General features: G+C 40.1%; 1 protein-coding gene across 1 annotated transcript; it reads right to left on the bottom strand.

Annotated features, from left to right (window-relative positions):
• Positions 1–369: 369 nt before the first annotated feature.
• fntb (farnesyltransferase, CAAX box, subunit beta) lies at positions 370–24,258 on the bottom strand. The gene is made up of 12 exons (XM_008284693.1): positions 24,033–24,258; positions 22,281–22,345; positions 16,967–17,039; positions 15,629–15,720; positions 11,429–11,575; positions 10,005–10,088; positions 7,608–7,694; positions 7,388–7,517; positions 4,336–4,468; positions 3,237–3,348; positions 2,974–3,088; positions 370–843 (listed from the first exon to the last, which is right to left on the bottom strand). The coding sequence occupies exons 1-12, from the start codon at positions 24,129–24,131 to the stop codon at positions 679–681; spliced, it is 1,302 nt and encodes a 433-aa protein (XP_008282915.1). The 5' UTR covers positions 24,132–24,258; the 3' UTR covers positions 370–678.
• Between the last annotated feature and the right edge of the window lie 1,703 nt (positions 24,259–25,961).

Below are 25,961 nucleotides of genomic sequence, written 5' to 3'. Positions count from 1 at the left end.
ACAAGATACAAACTTTCTTCCAAAAAAATTAACATTTTTTTCCTTAACATAAACAAATTCCTGTTCGAGACGTACTGAATCATCTTTTGTTGTCCTATAAGTCTAATTGGCACTATAGAGTATAAAAAATATACATTATAAACATAGACTTGCCAAGGATGCTACAACCTCAGAACAATACAGAGAACCTAAACTCCAAGTCCTCAAACCTACTAAGTGCAACTTATATTTATCTACATACTAGTGTATAGTCAGCCACGAGGCTCATACTGCTCAACTGTTGTACCTGCTGTTTCTTAAGGATTTATCTGAAGTGTGTCTGAGGAGCCATACCAGTCATTTAGAACTCAAAAGCATTTTATGACACCGTTATGAGAAGAGCTATATAAAGTTTTATTACTGTGGGTCATACTGAAACCTTAGAAATTTCCACTTTTATTTCAGAGGTTACAAACAATAGCAAGCAAAAATTCAGCCGAATGTGAAGCTGCCCACACATAACTGTTGACCTTTACTCAAGCAAACTCCTCCTAAACTCCAGCCCCCGTCTCCGCCGAGGGTCCACCGTCCTGCCGCTTCTTGGGCTTGTCCACATCAGACCTGACCGCCGTTTTCTGGCTCGAGTCCGATCCCCAGAGTCGGACGATTCACACACAGTGACACGTCGCTGAGGGCTAACTAGGACTGAAAGGGAGCTGATGTAGAGGCAGCGGTGGGCTCGGCCAGCCTGTCAGCAGCCGCCCCTGGCTGCCTGTTGTCGTCGGGCACGGGCAGCTGAAGGAAGTGCTGCACGGCCTGAGCCACCTTCTCTGGACAAATGTTGTAAACCGGATGAGTTGGAGCCTAAAAGTTAGAGCAAAACAAGGCGTTTGTTGTACCACAGTATTTCATTTAAGACCTTACGTTTACTCTTTTATATCCTCATATATATAGCAGCAGTGGCCCAGTTTCTGACATGGTGTGGGTGTAATGATAGTTTCACTATGACTTATACGGTGTCTTAACATTTAAATTACAGTAAACCAAAGAGACTTTTTATTGATTTAGAGAACTGGCTGCTGTGGTATATATGGTATTTTCAATCGAAATGAAACAATATTTCTGATTTTAAAAAACCCAAAACATCTTAGACGCTTGCCTTCACCTGACTGTGTCTCATTTTGAAGACATGGTAAAACTAACCCACTGTGGGGACCCTGTTTGAACCGTGCTGCTGTTTGAATGCACAGCCTGATGAGCATGTGCAGGCCCAGGGTGCAGACTTACTGTAACCTGCTGTGCGTGTCAGTAATGCAGCCGGAAACAGGAAAACAAAACCAAAAACAACTGCTGATGCCACTCATGCCTTAATGTGGAACCACATACCATTTATCTTATTTCAGTTGCTTCACTTTTCTACTCCACCCATCATCAAGCATCTGTCACTGTTCCTCATTTTAGATTTTATTCATATAATGCCAGACTGCACTGACTAAATGAGTGCATTTAAAACAAATAAAGAACAGTTTCATCCTTCATTCACTGTCATTGCAGGTGTTCCACTAAATGCTTTCTGCTCCCTGATAAAAAAGAAAAAATTAAAAAAAAAGTCACTGGTTTAATAATTCACTTGAAATGAAATTTAAAAGATAAAAGAAGCACTTAATGAGGCTTACGGCCTTCAACTAATTTGATTGTAAAACTGTCATTCTTTATTTGAAGGACCTGCAGATACACAAGTCTTGAGTCACTGCTGCAGACTCGGCCAATAAATTAGCGAAAAAGGTTACATCATGTTGTTTGTCATGTTTTTCCTCATCGTGGGCTCATTTTTTACTGCAATATAAAGTTCTGCACCTCTGTGGAAACGGCATGGCCACGGCTAGAAATAAGTCACCAATGTCTTCTGTGCAGTATGACACGATGACCACACCATAAATAGAAAACAAAATCAATAAAATGGAATTTCTTAAAATTATTTGTCACAAAAATGGGGGAAAAAAAACCCTAAAATCAACATGGACAACATTTTTTCAGGTGCCCACAGGTTTTACCAAAAGCGGATAACAGGAGGCTCTACACAGTTGAGATATTTTACATTTTAACCACCTCTACATACTCTGTTTTTCACTCTGCACATCAAGTCTAGAAAGATAGCTCACCGCGCTGAACAACTTACTGACACCCTTCTTCTATATACGCCTTTTTACGCCATGCTGCATTTGTTCTTTTATTGATTTGTTTTTCTATCAGCCTCTCTCGTTGTCTCCTCTTTGCTCTGCGAGAACACAGCCTGACGAGTCCATGAGTTTTTGTCACATGACTGTCAGTAAAGGATTCTCAGTTAGACTAAGAAGGGCGGAATCTTTTTTTAAAGATGTTTTCCATGCTGTTACTACAGAGACAGCTGCAGAGTGGCAGTAGAGAGGGCGGGACAACTGCAGTCTTGGTTCGTGCTCTGCCAGGTGAGCTACTGGGGCGCCTGTACATTTTTTTAATGAAATATTAAGATTTTTAAGCAGATATTTGTACTGATAAAACTATATATCACACATTGTTAGTTCAAGGGACTGACAGTTTCTGACTCTGATAAATGGTGTCGTTTTGGTCGTTTTTGAAAGGAAACATATCTTTACCCAGATTATCCAACATGTGCTTCACCTGACAAGCTACAAACCAAGTTATCTGCAAGCAAATACTGATAACAAAAATCTATAGCAAAAAAAAAGAAAGAAAAGAATAAACTGTGAATTTGTCGATGGCTTGTTTATACTTGCTTACATATTATGCGCAATCAGCATTGTTAGACCTGTGACGTACCAGCTGGCCTCTATTTTCTCATCAAACTCAGTTTAAGTTATTAGCAGCTGCCGAGGTCTCCACTCTGTTTTCCTCTACTGCAATGACTCTATTCCCAAAGGTAAAGTCTCCATTTCTGAATTAATCCACCATTTTTGCTCCACTCCTCCCTCCCTGTCCCTGCTGCATCCTCACCAATCTGTTCTCCTCCCTGCCGAGGATCATCTCATGGTGGAGGTCCATGTTTCCAAAGTGCTGTGCTATGGAGAGGCCGCTCAGGCAGTAACACGTGTGGTAGAAGTCTCTGGATCTGGACACGTGAAGACATCGTACAGGACAGTGATGCATGCGTGACATGTAAGAAAACAACAATATGAATCCTATTCGATTGTGTAGCGTGTGTCACGTGTGCTGCTGCCAGCCTTCGTGTGTGTGTGAGCAGATGGTGTGGTACTGACTTGCCAGGCTTATCCAAAAGGCCTCCTGTTGGGTTCTGACAGCACAGGAGGATGTACTCCTGCAAGGCCTGTTGCTCAAACATCCACCGCTGCCGACTCAGCTCCGACTCTCCTGCACAGACACAGTCCAGCCACAACGCAAACATCAACAAACACATTTTATCATTCATTATTTTATTTCCTTTTGTCTCAAAAAGCAAAGACTTTAAAAAAAAAAAAAAAAAAAGACACATTAGGCGGATGTATCAGTGGTTATTTTTTAGTTTTGAGAAGGTAAAAAAAATGTATGAAAATAATGAAAAAGTAAAAATGAAGATAGGAATGTTAGTAATTGAACACTGTGAACCTTAAAACCTGCTGGCACATATGAAAGGAAACAATAAAAATTCAAAATGACCATTTATCAGTACCAGAAGGTGTGAAAAACAAAAAAGGGTTTTCAATTTCCAACACTTTCAACTTCTGGTTCTGTCAAAAAGTAAACAAATATAAGCTTAAAATTGAGATATTTCATTAAAACCCCTTTTACACTTTTACATGTCTCATTTTAAAATTCCCCCAAAAAGCTTTGCAAATGATTCTATGCATATATATATAAATAAAAATCTGAGCTCCTCTGCTCCACTGAGAAGCCATGACTCACTCAGCTATGACCAACAGTCACATGACAGTCTTCTGGTGAACTACAGGCTGTGTTCACACAGAGCAGAGAGGAGGTAACTGTATGCTGAATCAAGTTTTTCCCATTTGCGAAATAGTCCAAGAAATCTAACTTTCATTTATTCTGATGACTTCTAGCCATGGTGGTTGTGTTTCCACAGAGGGGCAGGACTTTATATTGGAGTGAAAAATGACCCACAGTGAGTAAAAATGGGGACAGCAGCAAAAATTCCAGAAACGGTTTGGAGTTCAGACGGTTAAATTGTTATTCCCTACATGTTAGTGTGAAAAGTGAAATCATACTGAGTTGACTCTGAAGTAAGAAAGCAGCACTGACCTGCGTTCTAACAAGGTGTGATGATAGCATTCACTTGGCCGGGACACACCAACTTTTTTCTTTTTATGAGCAAAAGCGCTGTGAGGTAAAATGAACAGGTACCTTCTTTGAATAAGGCTCTGTGTAGTAGAGGCAAGAGTCCAGCTTGCCAGAAAGAGTAGCAGCCGTCCACAAGTTTATTACAGCGGCCTTGGAAACCTCCCTCGAATCGCATCTGTCTGCTGACCACCCACCGCTGAGGAGGACAGGACACAAACATGCATTAAATACAATTTTTAAAAAACAAAACACATCACGTCAACACTTTGACCAAGTCTAACTGTGTTCTGCTGCACTGCAGCAGCAGAGAAATGAGTTCAAGCTGAAACCCCACAGGGTCACACAGGACCAGAGGCAGAGCCGCCACAAAAAGGATAAAGAAAAGCAATGTCTATTATGTTCAAAATGGGAAGGAATTTACAGTATATTGTTGCCATGGAAACTGCTAATTGGCACAGATTCAGTCTGCTCAGCTTGGATTGAGTAATTATGGGATATTGGGGGTAACACTGCTGTTCTAGTCTGCCTAAAGAAGAGGGAGGAGGGATGCTTAGCCTACGACTTCAAGGATTCATTTCAGTCACTAAAGAAGGAAAATGTTTAGCAAAGAAATAAGACGTGGAGGAGGAAGAGGAGGTCCAGTGTAGCTGCAGCGCTGTGCTTCTTTATTCCTTCAAACTATGCCAGCTTCAGCAGAGGGTACATACATCGAATGTACAACTATGAAACACGTGATGTTTCTAGAATCACCCTGGCTTTTACACATTCTGCACACAGAGCAAGCAGACGCAGACAGATGGGTATTTACTGGTACCATGGCAGCATTCTGAAATTCAAGGTTTTTTAAAAATTATTTTGGACCTTTTTCTTTCTTTATTGTACAGACAGTTGGAGAGGCACAGGCAAGACGAGGGGTAGAAAGTGGGAGTGACATGTAGCCAGCCCACAACCCTGTGGTGGAGACATCTAGCCCCAGTGCAGCAGCACCGCTCAGCAAGGGGAGCTATCTGAGCGCCTCTATTCACGGACTTAACAAAATGGAACGCTTGTTTCCTCACGAAGTCATCTAAAAAGGCCTTTTGCATGATCATAAACGCTTCATGCATGCTGAGCTTTGTTCAGTTTAAACAGTGTGTACGTGGGTGGTACGTGTCATCCATGTGAATGTCAAGCAGAACTTGGCGCTGTAACAAGATCTTCAGTGCTATTCACTTCACCTGTGACTGGTTTTCTTGCTGTGGCTCATCAGTGTACATTACTGTCCTCCAATAACACCCGCTCACCAAATGAAGTAGCTGGCACTCATACATGTTGCTAATTAGTGGCAGTTGCAAAATTTGCATTTTCTTACTTTACACTATTATTCTTCATTTGAGCAATTTGAACAAGCAGGTGTGTTTTGTTTACTTAGATGTTCTCACAGATTTGCATTTGCTGCACAAATTACCCAACCAGAAAACTGCTCATCAAGACAGTGTTAATATTTCCCCATGAAAATGGAGCTTTGGTAATACTAGGCTACAAAAAAAAAAACAAACAAAAAAAAAAACATACAATGAGGCCACATACATCTGAGAGCTGCCGTCTATCTTTTTACTGGGTTACTGATTAATTCATTCTCTCAAAGAAACTGGGACTGTTTTTGATGCAGTGACTCATCCCACATTACTTGATAAAAGACAACTTTATGAAAGCCATTTTTGTTCACACCCACTCCTGTACTGCAGCGAATTACAGCAAAATTGCTGTCAAAAATATTTATATAACTGGGTACTCAGGAACTTGAAATGTGTATCATTATTGAGCTACTGTTTAGTTCTGTTTTCAAGCACGTCTACACATAAATGCGTATTTTCATTGCTTCGTATTCTGTTAATTATCTTGTTGATCAACTGTTCAATTTTTAAGTGAAACATTGCTTTTTTTCCCGCTGCCCAACATTACAAAACCTGAACCTGTTGGTCTTATGATGACATGAAACAGAGAAATGCTCAGCACTGTTGAGCATTACTGCCGTCGGTGTCAGTTGCTGACATAAACTGAAGTGTGCAGAGGAGACAGAGCAGGTGAGTCACACTGCTGTAGATATTCTCGACCTGGTGTCATCTTACAACCTTAACTGAACCACAGAGGAACATCTCTGCTCCAGCTGGAGACATGTGCTGGGTGTCTCTGTGGGGTGACCAGCGACACCAGACACTTCAGAGGTTGAGCTCAGCTGACCTGTGACTTTGCCTGGGTGATCAGTGAAAGTTACTACGGGGCTGTAGTTGTTTGAGGAAGGAGGGACAGGACATGAGCAGCCAGGCGGAGAACAGGTTTTCTGATCAGTCACATGCAAATTGAACTTAAACCACACAGTATTTGAATGGGAGCTGCAGGATGGTGACAGTATGACGGCAGCTGCTGAGAGAGCACTTTAGAAGCTTGATATTTTGACATACTGACTCTGAACACAAGCTGTGTTCAATAAGATGTAAAACAGGCTGCAGGCTGGCCTACTGCTGACACACTTCTCCCTCTGTCTTTTCCAGATGACCTGAAGCTTCGTGTCAGCAAACACCCATGCTGGTGCAGAATCCCTGAGCAGGACTCACAGTTCTACTCATACCAAAGCTCCAGGGCTGTGGTTCTGACCCCCTTCTTCTCTAGAAGCATGAAAATGACAAGTGAATTTCCCTGCAGGGGTCAACAAAGTATTCCGATAGTGCAGCAGAAGCAGCTGTAGGAAAATGGATGTGAACCTTGTCCTCCAAAATGCCAAGAGCCAGGTACAAAATGGAATAAATTCAGGATAGGACTTCAAGCTCTTAAAATCCTACAGGGAAACTCATCTCAGGGACAGGAAAAAAAAAAAACAGTTCATCTAAAATAAGCACAAATAGCTGTAATATCTCCCAGCAGTTTTTTATGTAATGAATCTGGTTCTGGGTCATAACCTTTTATTTTTATTTTACCACAGCTGTAAGTTTCTGATTGGCCGCTTACAGCACTGAGCAGCCTCTTATAAAATACTTGAGCACAAAGGCTCTGTTGTGAATGATATTGATTGCATCTTTTTTTGGTTGTTGGGACGGGGGGGGTTATTATGGGATGGGAGGGTGGGTTTGCTCACCAGCAAGGCTTTGAGATCCAGCATGTGTTCTTTGCCCAGGATGACGAGGGCGGCTGTGCCACAGAAAGTGTAACCACCATGTGCCTCCAAACCCGGTACTCCACTCAGACCTCCCTCCCAGTTCTGACACCTAGAGACCCAGGAAGCAGTCACATACACATGCAATGCCAGCACCCACTGCACTACGGAGAAACAAGACGGCTGTGGTGGTCTGTTGTACCTGAGGATCCAGTTGGTCGTGTCCTCAAACAGCTTAGATGTGAGGATGTTTGTGAGCGATGCTACAGACGCTGCACAATATGCACTCCTGTAAAAGGAAAACACAGGCTCAACAACAAGAGATGTGGCTGAGCAGGAAGTCTGCTTCTGCTACACTTAAACATTATCTTCCAAATGGTTGTAATTGTCGACTGCCAGCAGACCAAACATCCACATCCATGTTGCTTTCTATGTCTAAGTCATATTGGCTTGTTTGTTTGAAACCCTGAGACTTAGTAACTTTTCATGAATTCAAGGATAAGGATAAGGTTAATTTATATCTATTATAAACGAAGCACTTGAACAGACCTGAGGGGTGAACTACGAAGCAAGTTCGATCAGGCCAGGCTCGACAAAACCTAAAACTCCAAGCACAGATAATTGGGATGATGATGATGGTGCTTATTAACCTTTCTTTTTTTAAAACCAGGCTTTCTTCCTCCGACTCTGTACGTGCTCCTGTAAAAGGGGGTGACTCTTTTTCCACACAAAATGGACCGATGGCGTACTGCCTACTTCAGTCACAAGGAAGACGCTGGAATAATGTAGAGCTGGAAGAAAATAATAAAAATGCTCTCTGGCAAAAAAGTGCTGATGCTGCAAATGATGGCAGAGAGGAATGCTGATGGTAAATGAATATATTTGTTTTACAACTCAGTGGAGTCAGCAGCAGCTTATTTCTTATGTGACAGCTGCACATTAGAGCTTGAAATCTTTAAATGTCATACATTTAAATATGACACTTGTAAGTGCATTTAGGTCCAGCAGTGTCAAACTGACTGGGCAGCGAAGTCAGAACAAAGCGTAAAAACCACTTTTGTTCATGGCATTGTTAACACAGAGCTCAACAGGTGTGCAGATACAACACAACCCCTCAGCTGAGATGAACTACTTACAGAGAATAGAGTAAAGCAGTGGTGAAAGTCTGAGCTTCATATATCCCATTTAAATCCCAAACTCTAAACAGAACGTGATCTAGCAGGTCAGTGTCACTTTCACAACATTAAAAACTCTGGATTTAGGTTCAAAATACCTCACTAACCCAATAATATCACTTCGTAGTACACCCCTCTGGTGTGGCATTACAGTGACTATGTCCACTATAGTTTATCATTTTCGACTCGTGGATGTCTCTGATCATGCTCTGTGATGTCTACCTGACATGGAGATACTAAAACAGTCACGCAGGGGTGGGAAATAAATTACAAGCTACTCCATGAGAATAAACCCCATTGTTTATTTTGGTTTTGTTGCTTATAATAAAAATAATGTGTTATCCTTTGCGGAAATTAAAAATGGCAGCGTCTCCAATGACTTAGATAACATACCTAGATGCATGACGATAGTTTACATTATATTATAACACTATAACACTGCGATAGTTTTGATATTTATTTTATTCACTTTTGTACATGCAGTTGTCATGGTCCTCCTTAGTTTCTTATTAATTTGCTCCAAATGGAGTGAAAACATGTTGTTTTGTAGCCTTATTTATTTTGTACAGTTTTGTACACGCAGTGGTCATGGTCCAGTTACTATGCATGGTTATATGCTCTGAAATACACGTTACACAGGAAAATATATTGAATTCTGAATTCTTAAAAAAACTGGGTCGTGACTTAATGACCATGGGAAAATGTGGGTCCCAGGGTGAGACCAGTTGAGAACCCCTGCTCTAAAGCCCACTGGAGCAGCTCAGAAATGAAACAAGCCTCCTTTTCTTAGTTCGTTAAAAGCTGACACTCTGGAGAAACACGGTTTTCACAGGACAGGAACTGATAAGAAAAACCATGGGAGAGAAAGAGTTTAACTAATACATAATGACAGCTCGACACTAATTGGTTGGCAACAGATAACAGGCTCCTCGGAGAGTGGAAAAGTAACTTTGACTTGTGACGTTCTTTGTTGAAATAGAAGACAGAAGCTCAAAGCTGCTTATTAAGAAAAAAAACCCACAGCCACATATAGTAGATTCAAAAAGAGAAACAAACACAGGCCCACTGAAACTCAAACAACAGAAATCCGCTCTTATGCAACAAAGATGTGGGTATTTCTCCTCTTTTCTATCAACGGCAAAGAGGAACAGAAGAGCATAAAAAATGAAAAGGGATAAAGGACAAAAAGGGGGTTGAGTCTCAAAAATGTCGTCTTACTTGGTAAGAATACTAATATAATTTGGCTGTAATATACACAATAATGAATAACAATATGGGGGTGTTTATTGTGACTGTGCTGTAGGTTTTTTTATTTTGGTGGGTCTTTCTGTGTGGCGCTAATAAAGGGAATTCTAAACCTGCAGGAGAAAAAAAAGACATGAGAGAACACAGAGAGTGGAGGAGGCAGCTTTATCTTCTCTCACCTGACATCCACCTCCCCTCCAACGTGCATCACAAAGGAGCCATCTGGCTGCTTCACTGACCATAGGAAATCTAACAGCTTCTCCCTGGAGAAGGTTAGCACAGGGGGAGGGAGAGAGAGAGGGAGGGAGAGGGAGGGAGGGGTTGATTAGAGACAGGAGGAGGAGATGCAGAACAGGATGAAACGAAGAGAAGGAGGATAGAGGGAAGAACAAAAATGCAGAGAAGAAAGGTAAAGAGGTGGAATGTGAAGCAGTGTGACTGCTGCAAATTTAATAAAGCACTAATGCAAAGTCAACACCTGCTGTCTAAATATGCTTCAGTGCCGTGACACAAGAACCCCAAGCCCACTGTAAACAAGAGCAACGCCACCTTGTTTCAGGAAAATGAAAAAAAAATCACGGAAACATTATTTCTGAATGCTCATACAATTAGCGACTGTTTAAACAACATTAAAATGATGCTGTATGTCTGTTATGTTTCCTTACAACTACAAGAACATTGCGGTTATTACGATGATGGCGGCTGTGGCTCAGGTGGTAGAGCGGGTTGTCCTCCATTTGCAAGGTTGGTGGTTGGATCCCCCGCCCCTCCACAGTCGAAGTGTCCTTGGGCAAGACACTGAACCTGAAGTTGCTCCCAATGGCAGGCAGCACCTTGCATGGTGTATGAATGTGTGTGTGAATGAGAAACACATTGTAAAGCGCTTTGGGTAAGAGTGCTATATAAGTGCGGACCATGTGGCATTGTACCTTTTGGGTATTTAAAAAAGAAAAAACAGAGCAACACAGCTAAAAAAAAAAAAAAAAGTCTCAACAATGCAAACATGTCTGCAGAAATGTGGCTCTGTCATCGAAAACAAAGATGGACATATGAAGTTGTGAAAGGTGTACTGACTTCTGTCCCTGCTGTGGTGCCTGTATTTCTAGTAAATCTTATCTGTACCCCAACATACTTTAGCATGACAGAATGCTGACTGGGGCATTTAATTTTTTTTTTGTTTAAGACTTACAATACGGAAAACTGACTGCTTTTTAAAAAAAAAATATTTTTAAATCCAAAGTATTTCTGTGAACTACATTCCTGCAACATCAAAGCTGTAGTTTGGATTTTTCTAAAGAATGAAATATTTCATGAGCCAGAAATGACAGAAAATGTCAGTAAGTTATGCACACATCTGGCCTTTTATTGACAAAACTGTATTTTTTTGCTTACATGCCTGATGCTTGAAAGTATTTGACCTAATTTTTAGATGTCTTAGCCGAATCTAACTAAATAGGAAAGATTGTGCAGACAAGACAATCACCTGAATCCGTAAGTCTGCTTTAACTGAAAATTTTCTGTGTTAGTCAGTGTCAAATTGTACCACTTTGCTATTATTTGGTGGAACAGTGAGGTTAGTGTGGCTGTGTGATCATGACTGTACCGGTCTATGACATTATAGGCCTCCTCTGTGCCAATGATGCAGAGGGCGTTGACAGCAGCGTAGGTGGGAGCGAGGTGGGCGTGTTGCCCTGGTCCCCCAGCGAAACCCCCTGTTGGGCTTTGACAGCGAGCAAGAAACTGACACACACTGGAGAGAAGAAAAAATATATGTTTGAATTCATTTTAAAAAACAGAATAATGAGCAGCTGAATGGTGCTATACTAACACTGAGATGTTAAAACAAAAGTGCTAAAACATGAGAATGTTTGTTTGGTAGGTGTGAGGAAATGAGCCTAATCTGGAAAACAGACTTTCAACAACACCAGAGGAATCTATACATTATAATTTATAGTATTATTTTATATAGGTAAGGTATACCAGAGGCCATGTGGTTCCAATTTTGGAAAATCTGTTCAGGATGAATATAATGAAAACTTTTACAGTACAGCTTCTGCAGCATGCTACAGTAGATAACACCTAAATGATACAGGACTCTGCATAGATTTATGGTCATTGTGAATTTTGATGCACAATTGTTGTAGTTTATATGAAAAAGTTAATAAATTAATAAAACCCAAATTCCCCTACCTTTATATCCAAAGACAACTTGCTTATCAAGTCCAACATTTTTGCATCAGATTGTTGCTTATGTTTAAGGAATCCTCTCTTACTTTCACTAACTCCTACTGAAGCTGCTCAGTTTCTAACAGAGGTCACACTGGACACATTCCAGTGTGACCTCTGTCTGTAAAGCCAAATGAAAACAGTGCAATATTGGAGAAAACTGACGTTGCAATAATTTGTTTTTCTGTAATATATATTGTGATATGAAATTGTCAACAGATAACCTAAATAACTCTACAAAGAATTGATTATCTAGAAAAAATGGGGTGATATTTGGGGGGAGTGCATCTACCTTAAACACAGCAAAAAAACAAAAAAAGTCTAAAACCTTCCCTATATGGAGTGACACTGGCAAAGGCATCTAAAATAGATTTTTGCTTTGGATGACATTCAGATTTGGCTTTGCACTAGAAATACAGAGCTTTGTGCTGCTAATTTAAAAGATCAAACAGCTGATGCTTCTTTCTGCACCCAAATCTTCCATTTCAGTGCTTCTCACTGTTTCTCACTGTTTTTGCTGTGCACATGTAGAGCCTGCATGTCAAAAAAAAAATCTACAAGCTTCTTTTGTCGATTAGTCATGGAAAATGACAACTGTGCAAGTTTTCTTTTAGTATCAAACAGCAAGAAACCTACTGCATCATATGTTTAGGCTCATTTACCTTATTTTACATCACAATTCCTCTGATGGGACTACTATGCACGCACACATCACAATGCTGAATATAATGTAGAGTCATATTCAAAAATGTCCCACATGAACAACTAATTTTGTCTTAACATTCAAGAACAAATGCAAACAAGCATGCGAGCGAAGTTTTCTTGCACATACACACTGTTTGAATCTACTGCAGTATCAGAGCTCTAACTCTGCTTCTCAGGCCTGCACAAACTTGGTGCACCACTTAGTTATTTTGCTTTAGCTGACGTGTCACAGAACCCAGGCCATCTCAACCACAGTTTCCTTTCTTCCCAGCCTCCGTGCACCAAGCTGCTGCGCTCACAAATGTCCTTTTCATCCTCCGTCATGGAGAGAAATCACAAAACTGTAAGGATGCCTTGAGCCAACTGAGTTGGAAGGGAAGCCTACATTAACTTTGGCCAACCAGCGCGGTGCCAATACTGACCTGAGAACAGTGTGCACTTCATGGCACAGAGAAAGCAATCTGTTGTAGGTTGCATTGTTATAAATCCTTGAACGGGTCCAGTGTGTTTGTGTGTCTAAGCACGAAGGCGTCACGTTGGCGCTGGGCAGTGCCAGCCGGTGTGCTGGCACGCTGCACAGTAATAATGAGAGAGTGGGTTGGGAGCCTGGCATCGCTACTGGCTACGTGGTTAGCAGAGTGTTACTTTCGACTGGCAGTAATTTAATCAAATTACATTTTGGTGGCAATAACAGCAACACTGTCTGAAGTCATGGCTGCATGAACATGTGTAAAAATACACCTGCCCACTCTGCTAATTTATTTTAATGCCAATTATCAGTTATGATCATTTCAAGAAAAAACGGTATCTCACTGCTGCTAACATCAACACCATGGCTACTGTGAGGTCCATTGCAGAGGTAGAATAAGCTGATGCAGCCACAAACGGAAACAACGAGGGCGACAAATGATTTAACAATAAAGCCGGAATCGATGTTGTAGCTGGATTGGAAGAGTAAGCAATATCTTCAGTGTCATTTTGTTTTACTGCTCATATGATAATTTAAGTGAGCTTGTTGGAAGATGTTGTTGATCTCTAATCAATTCTTTTGTTGGTTGGATTTGTATTTAAAAAACGAGTTGTCTTTTAGGAAGTGAATGGTTTTTGAGGCAGATGTTACATGTAGAGGGCTGCAAGGTGGAAAGGTGGTTAGCGCCATTGCCTCGCAGCAAGAAGGTCGCCGGTTCGCATCCCAGGACACCCGGGATCTTTCTGTGTGGAGTTTGCATGTTCTCCCCATACAGTGTGGGTTCTCTCCAGGTTCTCCAGCTTCCTCCCAAACATGTTGCGGTTAATTGGTGATTCTAAATTGTCTGTAGGTGTGAATGTGAGTGTGCTTCGTTGTTTATCTCTAAGTGTAGCCCTGTGATAGATTGGTGTCGTGTCTAGGGTGTCCCCTGCCTTCACCCTAAATCAGCTGGGATAGGCTCCAATCCCCTGCGACCCCAGTGTGGATTAAGCGGTGTATCGATAATGGATGGATGGATACAGCATATAATGACTAACAAGAAATGCATTAAATATCAAAAATAAGAGGCGAAACAAAGGCGTAAATGGTCAGATCAGGTCTGCTTATGGAATACAGCGATGGGATAGAAAATAAATTTTATGTGTGCTATTTTTTTATTGTGTATAATCTGTCTATTTTTTTGGTTTAGTTTGCATTGACACAGCTTGGGTTTTAGAATTCTGATATTTCACATATGTTACAAGATTTGCATCTGTCTTTTAACATATTGGGGACCATTTTGGAAAAACGTTCAAGGTCCAGTGGGTAGGATTTAGTGGCATCTAGTGGTGAGGCTGCAGATTGCAAGCAGCTGAATACTCTTCCTTTTTCTTTTATAATGGGGAATCTACAATTAGGCCTGTGCGCTAAAACAATGCCGATATATGTAGGCAATAGACACTTTATCACTATGAAAGTGCGTAACGAAAACAAAAAATTTTAGTAGCACAAGCAAACTTTCATCGTGCGCTCTCCCTGGCTCATAAACAGTCTTCGATATCTTGACAATGGAGCCCCTTCACTCTCCCCTGAGAAGATGAAACACCCAGTTGGTCACAGACTAGCATGCCTCAGGAGACATGTACGGAAACCACAGAGGACTCTATTTTCAAGGGATATGATAACATCCCTAGATAAGACTTAAACTAGTGGGGGCTATACCCAATGGGGACCAACAGTCTAAAAATAACCAGAACTCTGCGTCCCCCACCATCTCTACCTCAGCAACACCTTCCTGGCAGCCTGCTCCCAGGGCAGACAGACTTGATGTTGGGGTGAATACAGGTGATAACCGGTCCTGCACCTTGAGCTTCAGAGTGTTTCTGATCCTCTCTAGAGCCAGTGTGTTGTTACTCCTACATTTTTTGCTACTGTAAAAACATGGTGACGCAACATGGCGGGATCTGTGGAAGAGGACCCACGTCCTACGTAGAATAAAGGGGCTCATTCTTAGCTAATGAGAACATAGCAACTTGGAATTACCATGGATTACACACTTCTAAACATGTGAAAACAGACCTCCCTTAAATCCTACACATGGCATTAAAACATGTTATGCCTACAAATTGTGTGCTGTTGAAGATTCATAAAAATAAATAAACACTGGGTGTCTCAAAAGTCCATATGTGGTGCAAATGTACAATATACCACCTATATTATACACATATGGCTCACTCTATAACAGCAACTACAAACATTACCATCTTTGCATTACATGGAATGTGCTTTTCTATAGTAATTATGGGGACTTTGCAACAGCAATAAATAATTGAAAGTCTTTGGCAGCACACAGGCTTTATCTGGTTCCATTTATGCCCCCTGATAGCGGTGCAGTTGTAGAGTGTGAGTCTGTGTGTGACTCACTCTGAGGCGACAGCAGCAGGAATAGGCTCCTCTAGTAACTCCAGACTGTGAAGAATCCAGAAGCAAAGCCACGGTCTGCTAGCATCCAGACACTACTCGCACAGAGAAACACATCACCACCCCCACACACACGCATGCACGCACGCACACACACACGTCACATGATCAAATGTGCATCAGATGACCAATTACAGCAATAAACGAGATAGTGGGATCTGCCAGTCAAAGACAGAGATGAGGGAAAACAAGCTTGCAAGACAGAGGAAGAAAATGAAAGTGGTGCAGCCCACAGAAATAGATTACACCACTTAGTTCTTTATTTCTGTTGAAGGTAGAAATATGACCATGTTTAGTATATATGATACACCAGAACAGTTACAGACAGGGCCATAAATATTTGGATACTGACACAACTTTTTAGCGTTTTGGTACATACACCACAATGGAAACAATCACGATGTGCTGCAAGACTTTCAGCTTTAATTTGAGGGTATTTACATCCAAATCAGGTGAATGGTGTAGGAAATACTTCAGGAATACCTTTAATCTGCTCTTTGTAAATAAAATAATGGGGGAACAACACACACCTGGCCATAAAACAGCTGAGCAGCCAATTGTCCACTTACTTTTGATCCCTTAAAAATGTAGCGGGTCCTGTTATTACACCGTTCACCTGATTTGGATGTAAATACCCTCAAATTAAAGCTGAAAGTCAGCACTGAAAGCACATATCGATTGTGTCATTTCAAATCCATTGTGGTGGCGTACAGAGGTGAAATGCTGAACATTTTGTCAATGTCCAAATATTTATGGACCTGACTGTATGATGCCTTTTGTGCTGGCTTTACTATATGAAATCATGAGTCTGTGTACCATTGCTGCAGAGTTTAAAAGAATATATACACAAACCGTTTTTGTGCCTTTAAAGAAAACATCACTAAAATGCCGAAGACAAATCAGTATGTAAATGAGCTGAGACTGGAGAGTCACTAATGTTTTCCTTTCTTTTCTGGTGAGTGTAAAGTGAAGCACACACACACACAGAAAACAGAGGTGACTTTCCCAAAAGCAGAAAAGCATATTTTAGCAATATTTCTATTTAAAGCAGAAAAACAGACCGAGCTTATAAAGAACCTATCCAGTGGCAGTGAGAGCCACTGTCCTACAGGTCAGCGCTGGTTATTACTCACAAACAGGAACTCCGGCAAATTAGGTGAATATAAATGGTTTGCAGGGAAACAATTACGTATCATTGGGTTTGTAAAAGATGTCCACCGTCTATGTACACATCCACAACAGGAAATTCTTGTGTTCTTTATTTAATGAAGTGCACTTTACCTCATACGCATCTGATAAGTGACGTAAGCCCTTCTTGAGATATTGGTAGTGTTGTTCCCGCAACAATGTTGGCCTAAAGAGCAAACACAGGACAGACAGATGGATTACAAACAGGTAGCAGATTGAACGCAACAGAAAATGTCAATTTAAGCACACAGTTCACTTGTACATGATTTATAACCTATGAATGAGAAATTAGAAATTTTAAATAATCAGTTGTCCATGAGGTACCACAAAACCTAAAGAAAACGGGTTAATAAAATTATTTTCATCATGCAAGGGTGTGGTATCATATCCCCCTGTGATTTATTTACTTGTAACTTTCAGGCATTTCACAGTCTCAGCAGCCTAATTAGTAGCTCTCTTTTATTTTCTCACTTATTTTTATTCACTAGAGTATTTAGGTCTGTCCTCATTAAGAAAAAAAAATCCCTGTAAACAAAAACATCATATTGAACTGACTTGTTCTTTTTAGGAAGAAATTTCTTTGACAAAACCAGGGAGAAAAAAAAAAGAAAGACTGCGCATTGTTTGTGTGGAGAATTTTAAAAGCCCATCAAGTAGAGACAAAGAGGGAAAAGTCTAGAACACCGAGAAACAACGAGAAATAATACGTGACACTTCCAAACAATGAGAAAGAACCTGGAACAGTCAAAAACAAAGAAAGAACATTCTTGAACATCTAAAAACAATGACAAACACTATGGAACATTTAGCAACAATGACAAATAGTCTGGAATACTTAGAAACAAAGAGGGAAAAGTCTAGAACACCTACAAACAACGGGGAAAAGTCTGGGATAACTACAAACAAAGACAAATAGTCTAGAAACAATGACAAACACTATGGAACATTTAGAAACTATGAGAAATAGTGTGGGATACTTAGAAACACACAGAAATTCCCTTTCTGGCAATGATGTTCGATACCACCGATTTCCTTTCCGATCCGATACTGAGTAAAATGCAGGCTGGTACCGGCGATACCAATCTGATACCGATCCGATACAAATGACTGAAGTATCAAAAGTATCGATATTTGAGATATATATATATATTTGAGATTTGAGAATCGATTTTAGAACATAAAGATCTGGTATCCGAAGTATCAATATTTCAGGATCCATCCGCACATCACTACCATTAAGGGACTGGCACTAACACAGGCCATTCCTGCTGTGGTACATGGCACTGGTTTGGGTTATAGACTTGCAAATAAAAATAAACATTAAAGTAAAAATGGCATCAAACTGTACTGAAAAAGTGAAACATGGCTAAGAAACAAAGATTTCGGAGGACTGTCTCACAAGTGGAATGATCGCAACAAATACTTCATCAACACCCAACTGCTAAATTAATCATCAACTGTTTTCACAAGTGCTTAATTAGTTTGAGTGATTTTTAAGAAAAAGGGTAAAATTCTCTGACTGCAGCTTCTTCGGTGTCAGTATTTTCTGGTTTCTTTCTTCCTCTATGACAGCAAACTGGATCTCTTTGGGTTCTTAGTCACAAGCTGTTCCCTTCATCATTTTAATGTCAGCGTGCACCACAGGAAGAACAGTGCATCTGTAGGTCCTTGCACACACACACAAGTGACAGTATATGTGTCAGTGAGTGAAAGACAACTGACACTCCCTTCCTCCCTCCTCAACACCCACCCAGTTCCTTCCCTGCCTGCCCTTTGTTCACTACACCGGTTGTAACTACACTCTAGCGAGCACAGGCAAAGTCAAAGAACACTCATCAAGGTTTCGTTGCAGTAGTGTTGCAGGACTACTGCTCAGCAGCTAAAAGCCGTTCCACTGACCACATCACATGAGGATTCAGCTGGCCCCACTAAATGCTGAGGGCAGAGCAGGCTACAGATGAGCGTGCCAAATTAAACCTATAATCTCTTTCTCAAGTTCAGCAGAGCAAATATTGAAGAAGAAAGGAGCTAATTCTCTGATGTTTGACGGACAATAATATTGACATCTTCATATTTCTACTTCTGTTATTCTTGCACAAAGACATGGGCAGAGATGTTAGCTGTAATGGTTAAAATTTGTATCTGTGTCATATTTATTTTACTACCAATGTTTAACTGAATAAGTAATGGGCTTATGGCGTATAGTCCAGAGGGCTGAAGGCTATGACTAACAACATCAACGTCATGCTCTCAGTAATGTTTGTGACAATGTTGAAGATTGTACCAACCTGGGTCGAGGTTTGCTCTCTACAGTCACACACAGGCTGGTAAAAGGCATCTGAAATCGTTTTTTTGCTTTGGATGACACTTTAGATCTGCCTTTGCACGCAGCTTTTTGGTGTTGATGAAATGGTCTAACAAATCAGTCGTGTTGACTGAAAGACTCGTCTCATTACCTGAAAGCTGCTCAGCTTCATCCTTTCTGTGGCTGAAAGATGTATATGTCAGCCATACAACAGACTAGAACTGTATGATTACAGCCAAAATCATAATCACAATTATTCCAGCTATACTGTGTATATGTGGAGCCTGCATATCAACAAACTCTGTATCTTAGAATTAAAAAAGAAAAAAACCTCAGTGTCTCAGAGAACCTTGAAATCACAGTAAATGATGTTCTATAAGACAGACTTGTCATGGAAAATCACAGCTTTCTTTTTGTATGAAACTGCAAAAAAGACTAAGTTCATTTGTCTCACTTTACGTCACATCTCCTGCTATGTAACTATTGTGCATGCATATATCGCAAGATCAGGGCTGCACAATAAATTGTTTTAGCGATATGTACATGCACAAAAATACGTAGAGCGAGCACTTTCTTGGGTTTCTGTCATGGACAGCAGTCGCATGTCATCTCTCTCTGCTCATGTTTCCTGCCTCTCTTTACAATGTCAACTGCAAAATAAAGGCAACCTCAAAATAACTAACGAACTAACTAACTAACTAACTAAATAAATAAATAAAAATGTATGTATGTATGTATGTATGTATGTATGTATGTATGTATGTGTTTATGTATTTATTTATTTATTTTAAATGGCAAATCTTCAAAGATGCACGTGTTTACGAAAAAAAAGAAAATTCAGGTGCTCATCCGACCTGGACTATTTGTGAAGTGTATACGGATCTTTGTTGTTAAAATCACCGTTAATGCTTCAACACATTTTGCTCTATTACTCATTTTAAATGTTTAATAATACTACCGTCAAACTATCAGGAGAATACAATCACATTATTTTGTCTGAAGATAAATCACAACCTGTTTTACACCAGTACTTGTTTCTATTAAATTCTAACAACAGTTCATAAATATGTTATATGTCAGCATCAATATCAAATACATTGCAGCAGGGAATTTCTGATTAAACTGCTACAAAAGTATGATATGCAGACCAGAAAATAACTACACCCTGGATGCCTTCCTGTCATGTAAGAAAACAGCGATTAACCTCAAAACCTCGAGTTCAGCCCAGAGCACAGAAAACAGATGATTACTACTAAATGCATGACCTCTACCGATGAATAGCATTTACTTTCTGATAGTACCAAATGCATTTCCCCATTTGGCTGCAGTACCAGTGACATTCAGGTCCAGCAGTTGTCATAGAAATTAAATGAGTCACCCCACTGAGAAGTGATGACAGCTGATAAAAGCAGCAACGTACGTGGGCTGATCAACAGCCATCATACATCAGTGTGCAGCCATCGCTATTAGCAAACAGCAGCTGTTTGTGATCAAAACCAGCCACAGCCAATCAGTAGAGTTCTTGGAAATGCCTCATAATGGCTGTAGATGTATTCAACATTGTGAGCATCCTGTGACAAGATGACCATTCTCGGTACGGCTACACAATATCAGACCTATTTGTCAACGTCGGTCTGAAGATACATCCTTCTATAAACTCAGCTGTATATGTTAGAAGCTTTTCAGATGTACGTAGAAGAGTTCAGTTCAGTTTAGTGTCCTCATTTCACATAATTACTGTAACAATACTGGAAAAGGGCCACATGCATGAATCAAAGGCAAAACCACATCATTTTTCATATTTTACAAATAGACAAGGTAGTTCCATCTTCTTAAGCCTCTGAACCTCAAAACCTGCCAGCAGGGATAAAAGATGTTTGTTGTTTTAAAAAATTACCCCATTTATTAGAGTTAGAAACGGTCAAAACAGAAAATTATTAGATTTTCCACTTTTTAACGGTTACTTAACTCATCAGTTGTGACATGTAGTTCTGTCTGGAAAATAAACCAAATCCAAGCTTGAAATCCTCGTCAAAATTACTTTATGCTATATTCAAATTTACTAAAAACCAACCATTTGCACCAGATTCTGCAAAAACAAAAAAATGCTGTGCTCCTGAGCGCAATCAAGAAGCGACAACTGACTATGACCAACAGTCTCCTGGCAAAAATTCAGAGACTTTTTAGCTACACTGCAGGTTGTGTTTACAAAGAGCAGATAGAAGACAAGTATGGTAAAATATAAGCAGTTAAATATCTATAGTACATGAACCACTATTTCTTCAGCGCAGTTAACACCTGTGGGTGTTTGGAAAAATGTCAAAGGGCTTACATGTTGATTTCAGGTTTGTTTTAATTAAAAACAAAAACAAACAAACAAACAATTTAAAGCAATACAACTGTGCTATACTGCCCAAGTATAGCACAGAGTTCTTGCTACCTCTAGTCATGGTTGTGCTGTTGCCATAAAGGTGCAGGACTTCATACAGCAGTGAAAAATGGGGCCCTCGATACCAATTCAGACTCACAATTCAAACTTTGTTCTGTACTTTCTTCTGCCTTGTCATACCTTCTCACTCACAATGCAATTCACATTTAGTGAAAATAATCCTGTATTCTCATCTCAAAAGCCAGCAGGTAAACATCTAGGGATATCTGACCAAAAAACAATGCAGGATTTGATTACCTATGCTTCAAAATTAGGACATAAAAAACAGTTTCATGTTTATATCTCCTCCCAGTCATTCTAAAATGCATACATTAAATCAGATAGTTTACTTTTTGTTGTCTTTTGATACCTGACAAAACACGGTAACAATAATGTTAGTAAGGCAGGATTTTCATGTAAGGGGCATTTTCATGTCAGATGTGGGATAAATGGCAGTAAGTGCTGAGTTGTTGCACCATCATAACAACCACTGACATAAAAACTACTTAGATCTAATGAAACAGCACCACAACAGAAAATACAGCCAAAAAACTCCCCCAAAAAACCCCACTGGCATTGAAAAACTTAAGACAAAACTCGCCAAGTTCTGCCACTTCCTGTCATTATTTAAGAAGCTACTCATTTGGCAGCACACTGACACTGTGGACACTTACTGTGGTAGGCTGTGTATTTGCTTGTAAACACTGATGATTTCTTCAATGCTGTGTTCTACTTTTTTCTGGTTGAAGAGAGAAGAAGAGAACAGACATCATGAACGTCATATACATACATACATACATACATACATACATACATACATACATACATACGTACATACATACATACATACATACATACATACATACACTGTACCATGCTGATTCTAGAATATATTCATTTCCATTAACTATCACTGTATGGCTGCTTGTAAAACATCATGTAATTATTAGTGACAATTTAAAATAGTTGTTAGCTTTAATAAGATCTATATAAATGTGGTATGACTCGTCTCATTTCTCTGTGACAGAATATCCACAACAATACTAATTCATTATTAGTTTTATTGCTTCCTACTATATTATAACTTTGTTAGCTCGGCTGTATTTTGTACAGCTCACTTTAGAGAACTCTGTTAGTTGAGTTGGACAGCTGGTATGATTTATTCAACAGAAACTGTGACCACTTGGGCTGAACAATGACTTGAAATATTATGTAAATGGCAATATGGACAAGTGCAATATTCAAATCAGTGAAGCTGCAATTTCTTGATAAAAGTGAAATGTGTCACAGCATACAATTATAAATGAAGCATTGTGTTGGTACAGAGATGCACCAGCCTACTAATCGTATTCTCCAAATATAAGGGAACATACTTATGTGGCACAAAACACAGCAAAAATCACAGCATTGTTTTTTATATTTGTTTCTGCAGAAAATAAACGAGAAAATGAATATACTCAATCTGTCAAAATAATCTCAACATCGTTTTTTGCACATCATTCAGCCCTACTTGATGTGATTTAGTAAAGGGGTATTGTGAGAACCCAGCAGGAAAAGTGAAAGTGAATTTACAGTGTAATCAGGCCACACATTTAGGATGACAGGCAATACTACTGCTTCTGATGATCGGGGGGAAGGTGTTTGCTAAGTCTACTGTTAGAGTGTAATAACCATGACATAAAAGAAATAAATACATTTTTAAAAATCATCTCTTTTGGAGTTATCCAGTGTGAGCTACAGTCTTTTATACATGGTAAGGGACAAAGTCATCATGGTACTTTGATGCATTAATTACACTTAAGTCACGATGCAGAAGCTAAAATCACTTTCTGACAGGTGCAAAACTGCATTACATGAGTTGAACTGGTCTTTAAAGCCATTTCTATGCGGTAAGAGCAACTAGCTTGGGTACAGGGTACAGGGCACAAAGCAGCTACAGTAATGCAGAGACATTCGGATAATTGCTCCCATAGACTGAAATCAGTTTGTGGCAGTGGATCGCGTTTTGGCACAACGCTGGCGCTGAATGAACTGTACCACACACTGGCTGGAAGTGGAGACCATTAGATAACACACTGGTGAGGAGTTATATCCGCTGGGGTCTCGTTAACGGCTTTACTTAAACTGAAGTGGGCTGTGTCGTCCCAGGTTTATCTCTTCTAACTACTTAACTAACAGCTAGGCTAAGTTCATTTAAACTTAATCTCATTAAGGCACAATGCTAGCTGTCTAAAGCCTAAAGTTTGCGAACTCAGACTGGATAAAGCAAAACGAGCTAACAACCACTATTTTAATCGCATGTCCGAAGATGTATAAATACACATCGGATAAATGTGTGTCACACTTTAAAGACTCCTCCATCCAGAGAGGAGAGCACGTTAGCATTAGCCACATTACCTAACGGAGCTAATCTGTGCTCCGCTCACCTGCTCCACTGAAGTCACCGTCTCCACTCCGTCGTCCGCCAGCATTTCTCCAGCGTGCTGTTCACTGAAGCACCGCAGAGGCGTCGGCAGACCGTCCATGATGATTGTGGGAACCGTTAGCAGCAAGGATACTGAGAGTGACTCAATAATGTCAGTTTGTTTTGGTAGTTCGCTCACTTTCACTGGACTCTACTCGCTTCCTGCTCAGCCTGGAGTGGGAGGAAGCTGCGCACGCACCCGCTACGGCGTCTCCGTGGGGACAAACATCCTTCAATCCGCTTCACTCACTGAGGAGACCAGCCCGAGCAGGAAGGCGTACTGCCTCCTGGAAAAGTCTTCATCATCACTTATGTCATAGCATGCTGTCTATGGTTGTGTGTCCTCGGTCATGTGTTCATTATGTAGCTTTTTAATGCTGGCGTCGAAAGAGGGAGTGAGGAGACAATGCAGCCGCACGTATTATTTCTACTTTGATGTGAAAGCAGTGAGCTGCACACAGAAATACCAGAAACTGTGCAGCTGGTCCTTCAAAATAAACACTCGTATTGGCTGTGTCTATCTGTATGTCTGCATCATGGCTCAACATGGGAAAGAATTGCCAGAGGAACTGAGAAATCTGATTATAAATCTTTACAAAGGTGATAAAGGATGCAGATCGATTAGAGACCAACTAAAAATCTGTGGAGGAACAATCACAGTAGTAATGGGGAGGTGTAGAAAGAGCCACAGCACCACTAATTAGAGCCATAGTGGTCATCCTGCAATGGGACAATTCTTTTATATTATAATGGAGGACCCATTTGATATTGTGTTTTCGATACTAAATGTTCACAACAAATTTGCAAGTAATCACATTACCAGGATCTAACTTGATTTTAACAGTACAACCACCTCCATTTAAACACATTTAAGCAAGAACTTCTGACCAACCAGAAAATATTGACACAGATATTGCAGCAATTTAAAAATTTTATATTAATGTTAAGCATATAGAGAGAATAAAAATGCATCTGTAACCTATTGTGAGGAGCTTTGGAAACAAGTGGTACAAGTTGTTGAACAATCCAAGGCTGACCCACATTCTGGTAAGTAACTCCAGTCATCTACTCCCACCACCTGATTAAATGCATAGCTGTAATGGTACACAGTTTCAGATGGTTGCAGCTGATCAATAATAATACCGTTCACTAATTCCTTTAACAGAACCTGCACCCAAAAAAAACCCCCAAAACTGAAGGAAGGATGGACACAGTGTGATGTCCCAACAAGGTGGGTGTCCTGAAGAGAACAAGGACACCCACTGCAGATCTCTCACATGAATTTTTCGTATTTCATTTTATTTCATTGTTTTATGAACTTTATCAATAATTTTAAAAGCCCAAAAGCAAAACCGTTCCATATTATGTCCTATCAGTCACATTAAAAATATTATTATACTGTATATGAGTTCTCATGTGCTTGATAATGATAAGAGTAAATACATACGTACATACATACATACATACATACATACATACATACATACATACATACATACATACATACATACATACATACATACATACATGCATACATACATACATAAACAGTCTGACTTGCAGAGATTTGCTGCAAATAAAAATCTGAACGAGACAATTTGGCACCTAGGTGTGAGTAATTGTTTTTCAGACTGGCCATCCATATAAAAACTGTCTGGCTCCACCACTGAACACAGCACAGCGCTTATAGTGATTTTGATTTGATTTACCAGCAGAACCTCCATCACTAAATCACGTTATCCAGGGCAGATGGGTTTTTTATTGTGGAAAGCTCCACCGGATGTGTCCGTCTAGCAGTGAGTGTAACTTGACGGTGGTCCACCCACTGAGGCTGGAGGCTGACTGGAGGCAGAGCTGAGCATCCCTGTTTGTTCCAGCACCACTGAACAAA

The sequence above is a fragment of the Stegastes partitus genome, unplaced genomic scaffold (assembly GCF_000690725.1).
Source record: "Stegastes partitus isolate 25-593 unplaced genomic scaffold, Stegastes_partitus-1.0.2 Scaffold9, whole genome shotgun sequence".
NCBI lineage: Eukaryota > Metazoa > Chordata > Actinopteri > Pomacentridae > Stegastes > Stegastes partitus.
Note: the sequence above shows the minus strand (reverse complement) of the source record. Positions and strands in the feature narration are given on the sequence as shown.